The following is a 15332-nucleotide window of genomic DNA, read 5'->3' as shown; positions in this document are numbered from 1 at the left end:
AGTCTTGGTTAACATCTAGTCCCTTTGCCTTGACTTGGAAAGTTGTGAGGAAAGTTGTGAAATATCAGAAGGAGGGGATAAGGGACCAATTGTTTCCCATATTTAACAAAACCAGAAGAAGGCAATAAAATTGTATAATTGGTTTATATTTGATTTAGTTTATATGATTTATATTGATTTATATGATTTATATTGATATTCGGTTTTTCTAAATTAGAGCTGCAGAATGCAATTTTTAAAGCATGTTATGTTATATATATGACCTTATTCTACGCTTTGTAAAGAATTAAACCTTATTCAATTATCTCAAATCTCTGAATTTGTATAATACTTCTTGTTCTGTAATCATCTCTAGAGCAATGATTGCTATACAAATTCTTCGATAAATTAAAAGTTTTGAGAGAGTTGTGCAAAACTCTAGGTTTATATACAAAATAACCCATCTAAAACCAGCTTCAAAGAACAGCATTTATGTAAATATTTCTCCAAGGATTATATACTTCTATGAGATTTTTGACATTTGTACATTTGTAAGGGATGATGGGAGATGATGCCAATCCTTAAAAAGAAGGAGGAGGAGGAGGAGGAGGAGAGGAGGAGGAGGAGGAAGTAAATAAATAGTTTGTGGTTAGGAATTGGCGCCAGTTTGAATGGGATGATTGCTGCTGTTTCTTTAAATTTGTCATTAAACCCAGAGGGTCAAGTAGGTTAAAAGGAGGGGGGGTCTTTCTCACGTTTGATTCACGCAGTTTTCTTACAGTAAACTGCGTGAATCTAATTCTCTTACTGTAGTGGACTACAGTAAGAGAATTAGACGCAGGAGGAATTAGGGAGGTTCAGGGTTCATTCCGCCACTAAAAAGGGAAAAAAAAACAAAAGGGTGGCCAATAATTTAGGCACTGGGGAAGGAAATCTTTGCCAGGGATAAAGGGTGTAGAGCAGTGGCTGGCAGAGGTCGTCTCCTCCCCTGCCAAGCCCCCCCCTCCCCCGGTCTTTCTGGGAGGGGTGGAGAAAAGGATCCTACGAAGCTGCGACCTCGGCGACCGGCGGGGCATTCCGTGACTCCCATCTGACAGTTGTTTCCTCTCTCTGGCCGCGTCTGCCCGGTTTTCGGATCTCGGTGACACGGCTTGCTAGAAGTTGGCGGATCTTCGGGGCGGATCTTTCGGGAACAGACTGCTCCGCTCCGCTTCGCAGTTTTATTAAGTTGAGACCAGGATGGGCAAATTTGCCTCCCCTGCGCTTCTGGTCTTTAGCCTGCTTCTGGTCGCCGCCGGAGTCTGCGGTAAGTTGGGAAGACCCACCGCTCCACGGTTCAGCTGCCGAGCGTTTTGAATGGGCTGCTGATTTTCCGCTCCCTTCCACCCTCCCCCCCCCACCCGGTTAAAAGAAAACGAGGAAGGTCTCTTTACTTCGCGTTTTCTGGCTGCGAAAGGGAAGTTCAAAACTTAATGAAAAACCGCTCAAGCGTTACTTTCCCCTCTGCTTTCCAGGACAACTTGAGGCACGGTGCAATTTTATGCTTTCATACACTACGGTTCTCAAAAGAAAGCTTGTTTTGAGTTCAGTGGCCCTTACGTTCTGGTCGGTGTGTGCCGACAATTGCTTTCCTATATTGAAGGGGGTGGGGATATTTTTACCTTTGGAAACAAAAGCCTGCCTTTCAAACATGATATTTAAAATATAACAGGTTAAAATATAACCTGTTTGTTATATAAAATATAACAAACAGTTTAAGTTTGTTTCCAAGTAAAATCTATATCTGGTTTTTCCTGTCCCAAATTTGATAATATACAATAACCAACTCAAACCTGAAGGCTTGGAAAAGACTCTAAGCCTAGCTCCATCATTCAAACTAGAATGCTGCCCCACCCAGAGATATGCATAGATGGCAGGGTGGGAAATTACCATCCTCTAAAGGAGGTTGCTAGCTTTTTTCTACATTATTCTAATCCTAGTTTTATAACTATTGGAGCAGCTCTGGATAAGTTTCCATTTCCAAACTGACTCCCCCCCCCTTAGCCATGAAGGTTTTTTAAAAAATACAGGATTGGCTTGTCCAGATTTGGGCTGAGGCCTGGTGGAGGACAGTAATTAATACAGTTATTATCTCTATTTTTGCAGACAGATATGAAAATAGTACATTCTACTCTACAGCAAGTATGGACATAACCTTTAAGTTCCTTTAGTTTTATTCAAAATATATTAGGGTTTAATCTCCCGAGTAACAATTGACAGAATTAACCACAATTGGTTAGGTTCACAGAACAATTAAAGCCAAAACCATGCAATACACACACCAAGTTTATGGGACTGGAAATAGAAATCCCAGTGGTTTATGTTGCTTGCAGAAATGCACTCTATGTCTTGGCCTTCCAAATTCTTCTTGTATTCAGATTTCAATCCAAAACATCCATTTCATCTACCTATTCACTTCCCTTCTACTTCACTTTCCTAGTTGGTGCTACATCAAGTCATGGAAGTGAACAAAAGGGAAGGGACATAATGCCTTTGGGAAGATTAAATACACGTGTGTATAAAAAGTCACAGAGAGGAGCCAGGAAGGAGAGATTTACATTTCTCCCCTAGTCATCCTCACCATGTATTTATTTAGTATGTTTCCAAACTATCCACAGTCAGAATCAGTGATCGTATATAATAAAACCAGGAAGAAAAAAGTGACAACATTATAGATTAAATCTCTCTCAAACACACATACATAAACACACACATACAGTCACTATTTCTAAAATGGTTTTCGTCTCATACCCAGTCCATGTGAAAAGAAGCTTGAAGTTGTTTTTAGCTCTTCTGATTTTCAAGTCATGTTTTACTTCTTGTTCTACAGATATGTTCTGGCATATTTTACATCATTTGGTAGATGATACTGTTAAAGTTTGGAATCTGTCTGCTACACCTTCAGGCATGACCCCCTCGATCTGGTTGCTTGGCACAATTCTTGCTGGCCTCTGATGTGAAATTGCAGATGTCAGCCCTTTGAGGTAGTCCGGAGAAGAAGTACTAGTATTAACACTACCTTTATTGTAAAGTTACCTTGACAGAATCTTGCAACCCTGAAAGCACACACACCCCTCACTTATTTTTACTGTCCAGAAAACTAGGGAGGGTACCTGAAACATCTGAAATGATGTTTCCACACCCATCCCTCTTTTGGATTCAGATTTCTCTTATCAGACTGTTCTCTAGGCTGAGGCTCTTCCTCCCATTTACCCAAGGCTATTTTTACACAGCCCTTTACCGTACAGCAAGAGAGGCCAACAGTTGGATTCCACATAGGCCTTTGCCCATGTCATGCCTGCTCATTGCCTTCCATAACCCTTGTCAGGATTTATGTGAGTCCTTTATAAACAAATCTTTAGTGCTTTGAACCGTTTTTGTTTTTTTTTAAACACAGGGTTATTGTTGCTTTGAAAGAATGCTAGGCTTGTACTACCAGAATATCACTTTAAATTAAGAAAGAAAGTTGGATGGTGCCCATTGTATGCTACTAGTTCTGTCATCATTGGATTCATTTCAGGTTTTCTGTTGCTTCTGCCAACAAAGGGATTTTTATGGCCGCTCTTTTTAATCCTTGTATTATTGTTAATTATCTCTGAGGAGGCAGCTAGAGTGCTGAAAATTGTTAGGATTGCTGTCTCAGAATCAGCAAAATGCAGATGCAGTCTCTTTCTCACACCTCTCTTTCTCTCCCTCCCTCCCTCCTGCCCTCTCCCTCTCCCCCTCCCCCTCTCTCCCTCTAGTGAAGGGGAAGTGGACATCATTGATTGTCACTTGTTAACAGCACCACCCTTCCCTTGGTGATGATGGATGACTAGCTTTTCATTGATTGTTCCTTCCTGATGCATCCTACGCACTCTCTACACCTGTTATTTGTGGGTCAGGCTATTTAACATTCTTTCAGAAAATTGCTATACCCATATTCAGAAATAGCCTAATAGTTAAGAGACATGGGACTAAAGTTGCACCATTTCTGCTTCATCCTGTGTTCTCTGTCCTTGTTAATCTCTGTCCTTGTTACCACTTGATGCATCTTCCCAAATTTGCCCAATCTATGTTAGGGATTGCTGTTTATTTTCCTGTAGATGGAATGCATGGTGGGAGGAAAAATGAGTCCAGTGGAATCTATTAATCCTTTGCAATAGTTATAACTGTTCATTGACCTTGTTAATGTTATGTGGCAACAGGGATTGGAACTAAGGGTAACACAATTCATGCCAGCATTTTTTTCTCTTGGCTCAAGGAGGTCAATATTACACTGATTTGGTCATGTGGAAGAGACCAATGAGTTCATTTGAGTTTGACTGGCAAGGAATGGGGAAAATCATTTGGGAGCCAGGTAGCTTGGTCTATATGAACTGAAGAAAGCTTATCTTCAGTTCAGTAAGTTTTTGGGCTGGAACATAGTACACAGATGTTGTGTACTACAATATCTGATTGTACTTATGGACAATTTTTAAGGACATTGTGGTGTAGGGGGTGATGAGATCTGGATTTCCTTGATATCTCAGCTGCTTTCAGTACCATTGACTGGGATTTTGGGGGATAAAGAGTAGGAACCAGGAGTAGGGTTGGGGTGGCTTTCCTTTCTCTTAAGTAAATTCCACTTGGTGTTAGTGGTTTGGGGAGAGGGAGAAGTCAAGCCTTTGACCTTTACTCATGGGGTGCACTAGGGCTTGAAACTAGCCAGCACAATGTCTGGAGCACTTACTCCAATGCTGACAGTCTGTTTCTTTGGTATGCTGCTGATACTCAGTCATACATCTCAACCGTGAGCTGGCCAAGTAATGTTGATGATGTCATGTCCCAGTGCTTTGAGACTTTGAAGATTTAGACATAAAGGGACAGGTTTTAATTTGACTTTACACGATGGAGAAGCTATGGATTTTTAGCTCTCCCAGGATCAGACATATCCTGTCTTTAGTTCTGGGTGGTGTTGCACAGACCTGATATGCAATTTTAGAGTTCTCCTTGATTACCTGCTCCTGTTCAAAGAGCAAGTGACAGCTGTGACCAGGAAGGCCTTAATCTAGATTCACCTATTGCACCAGTTTTGTCCCTCCTGGACTGGGAATCCCTTCTCTCAGTCACTCATACCTTAAACCAGTGATGGCTAACACTTTTGCAGTTGTGTGCCAAAAGCTGGGGGAGCATGGGGGGGGGGGGTCATGCACGTGCGTGCCCATACCATAATTCACTGCCCCCGTGCCCCCCCCACACACATATGCACACGACATCCCCTATGCTTCCCCTGTTTTTTGCACACAACAACAAAAAGGTTACTGGTGGGCCTGGAAGGCCCATTTTTCACCCTCCCCAGGCTCCAGAGGCTTTCTTGGAACCTGGGGAGGGCGAAAACGGCCTTTCCCACTGCCCCGGAGGCCCTCTGGAGGCTGAAAATAGCCCGTTCCCGACTTCTGGTGGACCCAGAAGGCCCGAAAATCAGCTGGCTGGCACGCATATGCATGCTGGAGCTGAGCTAGGGCAGCGCTCGCATGCCCACAGATTGGCTCCACGTGCTACCTATGGCACGTGTGCCATAGGTTCGCCATCACGGTCTTAAACACTTCACATTTAGACTTTTTCAATGCATCTACAAAGGGTTCCAAGAAGCTTCTTCATCCATGACCTGGATGACTGAGAATCTCCATAGACATTCTCACTGGATGACGATTTTTGTACTTTTTATTTTGGTTTGGTCCTCTCATTTTTTTAAAAAAGGAGTTTTTATTATAAGCTGCCCAGAGTTGGATGCATTAGGCAGTTTTATAAAGTTATTTAAACAAGCATTCCAAGTCCCTTGATCCGGCTCTCCCCAGAGTAATATTTTCAAATACAAAATAAACATATTTTCACTACACTGATCACATCCCTATTCTGTTTAAGTGACTTCTGCTGGACAAGGGGCTGCTCACAGGGGGGTGAATTTGCTCTCTGTATTCTATATATTTGCTATAAATGCCTCATTAGGTTTTCTAGTTATTTTTGGTAGGAAACTCCAATACTCTTGTCTAGTTGCATTTTCACTCACAGATTAGCAGAAGTGCACAAAAATGTATAAATAGATTTTAATGGCCTGTTTTCATACAATGGAGAAACTGTTTGCGGCAACCACTTCCAAATGCGTTGGACTACAAATTCCAGAATGCCCACTGGATATACTGAATTGAAATTTTGGGAACTATAGTCAACACCTCTTCTGTACAATCTAGCACAGCAGGCCAGTTTGAAGAATGTTCTTATTTATTCATTAATAACATTCAATGTTCTATGAGATGTTGCATAACTGAAAATAACTGTCAAAATCTTTGCAATTATTGCATGGTATGTAGAGGACATAATGCATGGGAAACTAAACAATGAAATTATTGTCTCTCTTTAACAAGGAAAACAGAATCAGAAACCCCCTATTTCCCTTTTAATACAGTATATCTAAAGGTAAAGGTTTTCTCTGTCCACTTGTGTCTGACCCTAGGAGGTAGTGCTCATCTCCATTTCTTAGCCAAGGGAGCCAGCACTGTCCGAAGATACTTATGTGCTCATATTGCCAGAATGACTATATGCCAAGCACACAGAACACTGTTACCTTGCTATTGAAGTGGTACCTATTTATCTACTTGCATTTGTATGTTTTTGAACTGCTATGTTGGCAGGAGCTGAGGCACATAACTTCACTCTATCACACAGAACTCAGGTCTTGAACACAGACTGTCAGTTTTCCAACTGACAAGCTCAGCGTCTTTAACCACCGAGCCATCACACCCCTTTAAGCTGCCAGTTTATCTCTATGTTGTGATACATGCCCCATAATGGCCACAAATCTCTATAACATGTCTTCCAAAGAATCCACTGTCCTGGATTCTTTTCAGAATACTCAATTCAATGGGCTCCAAATACAAAAAAAGTCAATAACACAGTCCCCAAGACAACACATGCACACAAGCTCCTGCAGTTTATTGCGCACTACTCACCCCTACTCCATTCTTGCCCACTGCTACTATTGCTACTTCAACTAGTCCTTCTGAGTCCTACTACTCCTACTCCTTGTGAATTCTGCTAGAAAAAAAAGAGAGATCTTTTCTAGCTGCTTCAGGCTGCTTTCCTTCCTTTCCTATATATCTCCTTCTCTCTTCTAACTCTTACACACCACCACCACCACACCAGTTGTCTCTCAGCACAGATTTATAGTCACAGTAACTGTGCTGCTGGGTAGAGAGCTTAAAGAGACGGCAACAGCAGCACTTATTTTAGCCATTTTTTTTCTTTTTACGAGACTAATGCCATTTCTGTGTCTTTCTCATATTGCAGTAGAGAATCAGCAATGACATTTTGCTGTTCCACTCTATATAAAATATTGAAATGACACAGTTGCAATGCTAAATAAATGGCACAGTCGCAATGTTAAGTAACTGGTACATGAATTGGTATCTTTCATTTGTTCCAGACAGATGAGCAGTTGGTGCTGGTCATTACAGTGAATCCCTGATCCCACAAATATACAGGCAAAGCATTGATTGCCCAATTTAGTGCATAGGCTTTTTATTCAATGGTGGTGTACTTTTGTTCTTTTGGAGGAGTATCTTTGAGAGGTAAATCACAGGATAGTCCATCCCTTCATGGTTTTGGATAAATACTGTGCCTGAGCCTATGTAAGATATGTCAAACAAACAAACAAACAAAAAGGGTTGGGGGAAAATCCAGTCCTTTCAATATTGATTTCCCACATAATTCATCCTTTACTTTCTCAAATGGTTCCTGGCATAATTTAGACCAGTGTATCTTGGAGGGTTCTGTCTTTCTTGTTAGTCTATGGGGGCTTGAGCTATAGTAGAGAAAGCATTACATTATATTACATTACAGTACAGTATAGAAAGCATAATACAGGAAAGCATTACTTGGTCTGTTGTGGGATTATTATGTGTGTTGGGCCTTGTCTTTGGGTGTTAAGTGAATTTCATTGTATGGATATACTGTGTATATACGTACAATGATAATAAACTTAAACTTAAAATGAAGTATGAACCTTTGAAAATATCCTACTAATCCACAGCTTTTAGGGTCTGGTTCATCCTTTTGGTAAGAATATTTGTGGATGATAAAGACTACTATGCACCCTTTTTATTTCTAGGTCTGCATATAAATATTTAAGCAGCGCTAATTGGAAATTGGATCCATGAGAATCTCATTTTGTTATTCCTACCCTACTAAAGATCTTTATTAGCACCTCTGCTATTCTTTTGGCTCCCATATTCCTTAATTGAACTGCGACAGGATACCAAGTTGCATAATCACAGACAACTAGGATATACTCTTTGCTTTAATGGATTATGGCAAAGGGCCAATGATGCCCACATCTATTTTAGAAAAAGGAACTTTCTCTTCATAGGAACTTTATTGTGTTCCCCTTTTAGTTTTAGCAATTGACACACAGGGCAGAATCTACACTAATGGACTCTGCTTTACAGATCCCTGGCCAGTGGCCAATTAAATCTATCCAAGATTCCATATGTTGTCCCATCTCTACCAATATGTCCAGACCATAGATTTCCATGGGCTAATTCCAATATGAACCACAGTGGTGTAGTCGTTAGAGTGCAGTACTGTAGGCTACTTCTGCTGACTATTGGCTGCCTGTAATTTGGCAGTTCAAATCTCACCAGGCTCAAGGTTGACTCAGCCTTCCGAGGACCCAAATGTTGGGGGCAATATGCTGACTCTGTAAACTGGGTAGACAGTTGTAAAGCACTGTAAAATGGTATATAAATGCTATTGCTATCACCTTGCAATACCCCAGGGGAATTGTTCTATCTTGTCCTTTCTGTAGGAAAACTATGGGTTTCTGACTTCCCAATGCTTTCTTTTCATTTGGGCAGGAACAAAAGGCTTCTTTACTCTCTTCATCTTTATGCTTCTACCTCCTTAGAATTCCTAACTCTTTGGACAGGTTTTCTTATTATCCTTTCTCCTTCTGTATCTTCCTTTCTAACATCCTCTGACCTTTTTACCGGCATGTAGTTCTCAGCCAATCCTTTGATCCATTTCTGGGTTGCGATCTTATACTCCAAATGTCACTTTAGCAGGAAGAAGAAATTGTTCTAAAATTACTTCCTCTATCACAGGCCTTAATAATTTCCCACCTAGGTCTACCAATCTTGCCCTCAGTTCATAAATCTCTTCATATTTGTTGTAGGTGTAGCTCCTAAACCTCTGTCTGTAAGTATAAGGGGTTACATCCAGAGGTGGTATTCAGCCGGTTCAGACCAGTTTGGGCGAACCAGGAGCAGCAATTTTAACTGGTTCGCCAAACCAGTAAATACCACCTGTGGCTGGCCCTGCCCCTGCCTGCTCGCCCACTTGACGCTCATCCCACCCGCCCACTTGACGCTCACCCGCTCCACCCCTGCCCTATATATGTTGCGTTTGCCACGCGGCCCAACTAATTGCCTCGCCAGTCACCTCCACGCCTAGTCCGCTCTGCTCAGCTCACCAAAGGTAAGCATGCAGTCTGCTCGCCCTTCGCCTTGGGTCAGGGGCTGGGACCCAGGGACACACCATTCCCCAAGGCCACCTGCTCGCTGCCCGCCACCTGCCTCGGCCGGGTCAGGGAACACACCATTCCCTGGCTCTGGCCTTCCCAGGGCCTCCTCCTGCATGCCGTCCGCTCTCCTTTCATCATGTGTCACCCTGTTTCACCTCCTTTAGAGGCCCTGGCCCTTACTCAATCTCCCCGCTTCCTCCCCCATGACCATGTCTTTCTTCGTCCCATGACTTTACCTTCCTCCCATGACTGGCTACCAGGGAAGGCCAGCTAGGGCTGAGCCGTCACCCCTGGGCTCCCCGCCAGCCTGCATTTGTTCACCCCCCTTGTTGCGAGATGCCTGCAGCAGCCGTGTCTTTTTTTTTGGTGCGAGAAGCCTCCCAGCCACTGTCTCCAGCGCAGCAGACAATGGTATGTGCATGCCCAGCCAATGCAAAGAACAGAGTGGCGACAGTGGCGATGGGACTGACCGAAGCTCTTTTTCAGCACGTTTGAGAAGCGGAGGCCAGTAGTTTTCGGTGCAAGAAGTGTACAGCCAGCTGCCGCTTCCAGCTTGGTTCCAGCTGGCAAAGAGGCAGCAACTGGGGGGCTTCTCGCACCAAAAAAAAAGACATGGCAGCTGCAGACATCTCACAACAAGAGGGGCAAACAAATGCAGGCTGGCGGTGAACCCAGCAGTGATGGCTCAGCCCTGGCTTGCCTTCCCTGGCAGCCAGCCACAGGAGGAAGGTAAGGTAAGGATGAAGAAAGACATGGTCATGGGGGAGGAAGCGGGGAGATTGAGTAAGGGCCGGCGCCTCTGAAGGAGGGGAAATGGGGCAATGTGTGGCATAGGGAGAGTGGGCAGAATACAGGAGGAGGCCTTTAAATTCTGAGTTTAGCCACCTCAGACCCTGGACAGAAAATAGGTAGAAAGGCTGCAGTAGTTGTAAGTTCAAAATTTGTTCCTATGGGGTTCTGTGGGCGTGGCTTGGAGGTGTGGCTTGGGGGGCATGGCTTGGGGGGTCATGTGACTGAGTGGGTGTGGCCAACTCAACATCACTCACAGCAAGGTGCCGCCCCACCAAGCCATGCCCATCAAGCTAGAACCGGTAGTGAAAAATTTGAATCCCACCACTGGTTATATCTACAGGACATGAGAATAATCCATTACTTCTCATGAGGCTAATCTGGCTACCCCATTCACTCTCCGGCCATTTACAAGAGGTAGCAACTCTTTCAAATATGGTACAATAAGCTTCTATGTCTTCTTTCTCTGACAATTTAGGGATTTTTTAAAAAATCTTTGGGACTACTTCCCCTCACTAGACATTCTTGAAAAACTTTAGAGATGACTGGATCCCATTAAGGCTACAAGTCCCCAAAACACTTTTGTTCTTGCCTATCTTTCCTTACTGTCTCCCTCCAAAGTCAACCTTTTCCTTTTCTTTTTTCTTTTTAAACAGTCAGTCTTTCCTCTTTCTCTTGGTTTAACATTTCTGTGATACTGGCCAAGTACCTGAGCCTAGTCCCGTTTTTAGCCAGGCTATCTTTTTCTTTGGCTTAATTACAGGTGTAGGATGGATACCCATATCTAACCAAAGTAGTGGCCTCTTCTAAGGAAGAATTCTAACTTTTCCATGTTTGTTTGGTTTAAACAAACCAAACCTGGTAAGAGGTCTGATTTTTGCAGCCAGGATGTTGGCTATTTCCTGCAAAGTCTTGCTCTGTGAGGGCCAAACTCCTTTCTTTTTGCAGCTAGGGTTTGTTTTCTGTTCATGGAGTCTTTAATAAATTCCTTGAGTTTAATCCGCCTTCATTTGTGTGGTAGCTATCCTGTGCTGATATCTGTTGTGGCTCCGTTACCTGAGCCTGTGTCATCGGCAGGAGATGAACTCCTCTCCTTCACTCCGTGAGTGAAGGAGAGGAGTTGACAAGGCCTCCCTCTCCAGGACCCTCCTCTCTGGCAATGCCTTCAGTGTCCGCTGAAGGGCAAGAGATAGGGCCAGGGCCAAGCATGTCCACGCAGCCACAGGTGGACAGTGATGAGGGTAATGAGTCTTGGCTGGATCTTCAGTAGCGTCACAGAGATAAGTGCGTGCAACAGAAGAAAAGGCGTGCCAGAGATTAGGCTGAGTCACTGGACCACACCCCATAGGGTATAAAAGGGGGTGAGGTGGCCATTCAGATTCTGTGACGGACAAAACTAACTACTATTGAGTCACATTACATCTTTGGAAACAACATTATCGGCCTTGGATTTATTTTACGAACTGGACAATTCTTGACTGTGGATATTTTGTTTATTGAGTAAACAAAATACTGGGTTGCTGCCAAGCGTCTTATCGGAAGAATTGGTTGTCAGCCAGTTTATTTAACCCCCAGCTGTCTGTTTGTGTGTGTGTGTGAGACGGGGACAGAACAATATCCCACCCGATTTTCAATACCTCACCTGGTTTCAGATATCCCACTGCTACCACCACTTTGTCACAGATTCTTTTCAGTATACCCAATTCAGTGGGCTCCAAACACAAATGACCCAACAACAATATCCCATTGCTACTACTTCTTGGGAGTCCTACTACTCCTTGGGAGTCCTACTACTCTTATTCTTTGAGAGTTTTATACAAAATTCTCTTGCCAGCTGTTTTACTTCCACACATGAACACAATGCCTCTTTCCCGCTTCTTTTTCCTTCACACACCACCACAACATCCAGCTGTCTCTCGGCACAGCTTGTATAGCCACATTTGCTATGCTGGCTGGGAAGAGGTTTAAAGAGACAGGATAAAAGCAATACAGACATTGGCCATTTTCTGGGCAGTCTGCTCTCTCAGTGTCAGGTAAGCGTTCATCTGATTTATCACTCTTACAAAAAAAATATCTGTTGACAGCATTTCTGAGAAAGATTAGTTTAAACCAGAATAATAGTCTGGTTCACATATCGTGCTTAGCTATGACTTATTGACTAAGCCACCACTGGCTAAGTTCACATACCACACCAAGTTATAACCAAGGTTTTGCAAATCACTGTGGCTATAGTCACACAATGTGGTAAGCCAATACTAAATAAATTATATTATAGCCCAGGGGTCCTCAAAGTATGGCCCATACCATGAACTAATCATGAAATAAAGATTTAATGAATATTATAGAAAGTAATAACAAATGTAAGGAAGTTTTAGAAATGGAAATAAGATTTTGAAATATAAACATGTTCGAACTGTATTGTTAATAGGGAGGATTTAGGGTAAGAATTGTGAAATGTATTATGAGGTATTATTTGAATTAAGATTTAAGTTGGATTAATAGAAGGGTAATTGTTTTGATTAAGTTAATATGAATAAACTTTCTATAAAATGGTAATAGTTGAGATATGTGATTTAAGATTAAGAAATAAGTGTTATGGCAAAAATAGAATATATAAAATTCATCTTGTTAAAGATGACAAAAAAATTGAACAAATATATGACCGGATCAATGCTCTGTTCCGAAAAGATGTATTGTATGTTTATTTCTGTGTTTTTTTTTAAAAAAAAATTGCAAAAAAAAAAAAAAAGTATGGCCCTCGGGCCAGATATGGCCCGTTGAAGCCATTAGTCTGGCCAGTGTGGGACCACAAGACTGCCCCACCCACATCGCCCCACCTACCTGCCGGCCCCCACCTGCCTTCTGGAGGCTGAGGAGGCCAAAAACAGGATGCATGGAGGCCTCAGGGGGCTCCCCAGCCTCCAGAGAGAGAAAGAGTGGGAGGGAGGGAGGGGGGAGAGAGAGACACACAAACACAGAGAAGCCTCTCACCCCTCCCCCCAAGGCAGCCACATCCCTTCCCTAACCTACTTTCCACCCGCAGGAGCATAACAAATTAAAGTTTAATTTGTGTGTATTGTTTAATGGACTGCTAAATTGGCCACGCCCAACCAGTCACATGATCACCTAGCCACACCTACCCAGTCACATGACCACCTGGCTACACCCGCCCAGCAGATTCGCTCCCCCCAACAGTCTGAATTGGCTCCCTGTTTGAAAAGTTTGAGGACCCCTGTTATAGCCCAATGAAGACATAAACACTTCCTTTCTTTTTTTTTTTGTAAATATTTTTTTATTTTTTTCCAAACATAAACATAAAATATAACTTTCAAGAACAGAGTTTTGATCCGGTCATAGATGGTTAAACACAGACATAAACACTTTCTGTCATCTTGAGGACTACCCAAAATTCATAGCACATTGAGCCCACATTCCAAACACAGTATATTTTTTTTCTAGAGATTTGGAATTTGAAATATCTGTTTTATTTCTTGACAATACCTATTATTATTCTTTTTTGGGATGTTTTGGCCCTATCATTCTTGTACCAAGTAAAGGATGTTGCAGCCTCCCCTCACTTTGGCCTAATATGATGCGTGAATTGAATCACCATTTTTTTAGTAGGGATTTAATGCTTCTCCTTAAACTTACTTGAATTAATCAACCCAGATGCCTTCAGACATGTTCAAATTGGGCATATATTATAATCATGCAAACAAGATTGTGAAAATGAAATAAGACAAGCGACATAAATGAAATAAGACATATGCCACTTGAATTCTTTAAAAAAAGAAAAAGGTCAATATAACAAGTATGACTATTTATGGTCAGTTCATATTCTTCTATGTAAGTGGTATATAAGTCTAAGCGCTATTGACATTGTGCAATTTTGGCATAGAATGTAATTACCATTAAGTAAAACATATTTATATTGTACAAATGTTTATATTTGTGTCTAGCAATGGACAAAGCATAAATAAATTTAATTTCATGCCCTCAGAAAAAAAAATTTCTTAAGAAACTGCACCAAGTTATTGCATTCTCCAATGTATTAAAGCAGCAGGGAATAAAAGGCCATGATAGCTTAGCTCACAAGCTAACTACTAGAAAATTGCTTTTTGGTGACAATTCCTTGGGAAGATGGATATAGATTAATAGATTTCTGATAATCCCCAATAGTAAAATTAGGTCTTAGCCAGGTTTAAATAACTACAGAACCCTGGGAGAAATGACCTAGTCTACATTTGAGGAATGCTGTTCCAGAGGGTGAGGTCCATGGCACAGAAAACATGTTTGCTCAGTCCTATAAGATGACAACATTTAATAGAAGGGACACACTAACCTGCCTGAGTATATCAGGCAAGTAGAAACAATGAAAGTAAGATTGTCCTTCAGATAACCAGGTCTTAAGTCACAAATGGCTTTATTAACAGAAAAGGTAAGAACCAGCCTCTTGAGTTGCACCTGGAAGCTAACTGGTAACCATTGTGGTTCAAGTAGCAATAGTGATACTGAGCAAAACAAGAAGTGCCAGTTACCGTTTATTTTGAACCAGCTGTAGCTTCCAGATGGTCTTCAAGGGCACCCCCATGTAGCATGCATTGCAGTAGTCTAATCATGAGGTGCCCATGCTGTGAATGACTATCAAATATGTCCTCATTCTTATTTATAAATGGTTTCCTGTTAGCAAACTTGTTCTGTCAAGTATAAAAAGAAGCTTGGTCCTTATCTTCTGATAAGGCATAAAGACCCTCAACCATTTATCGTCTTTCAAGCTATGAGCAAAAAGATAGTTGGGGTGGGGTGGGGTGAGGGCTGGGGGCAGGGAGATGACTTTGCCGAAACTGATGACCAACTTTTTTGCCAACCCACAAAACATTCCAGGGAGAACAGGGAAGGCAGCTCCTATACACAAGCCACCATCGAGTTAATAATAACCCAGGAAGGTTAATCAACAGTTTCTCAGAGCTTTTAGGAGCTACAAAAG

The 15332-nt window shown here is 42.2% G+C and overlaps 1 protein-coding gene across 3 annotated transcripts in view; it reads left to right on the top strand.

Moving 5' to 3' along the window:
• Nucleotides 1–615: 615 nt before the first annotated feature.
• Nucleotides 616–15332, top strand: part of ITGB3 (integrin subunit beta 3) — a 72595-nt gene continuing 57878 nt past the window's right edge. For 2 of the 3 annotated variants that reach the window (XR_015734211.1, XM_034415988.3), the window contains exon 1: nt 616–1285. Coding sequence is in view for 1 of the 3 variants with exons in the window: in XM_034415988.3 (XP_034271879.1) it covers nt 1219–1285 (67 nt within the window). In the remaining 2 variants the exon portion in view is untranslated. The remainder of the gene's footprint in view (nt 1286–15332) is intronic. The other variant, XM_034415989.3, reaches the window with a different exon arrangement.

Source organism: Pantherophis guttatus, chromosome 4 (genome assembly GCF_059756535.1).
Source record: "Pantherophis guttatus breed Tessera chromosome 4, ASM5975653v1, whole genome shotgun sequence".
NCBI lineage: Eukaryota > Metazoa > Chordata > Lepidosauria > Squamata > Colubridae > Pantherophis > Pantherophis guttatus.
Note: the sequence above shows the minus strand (reverse complement) of the source record. Positions and strands in the feature narration are given on the sequence as shown.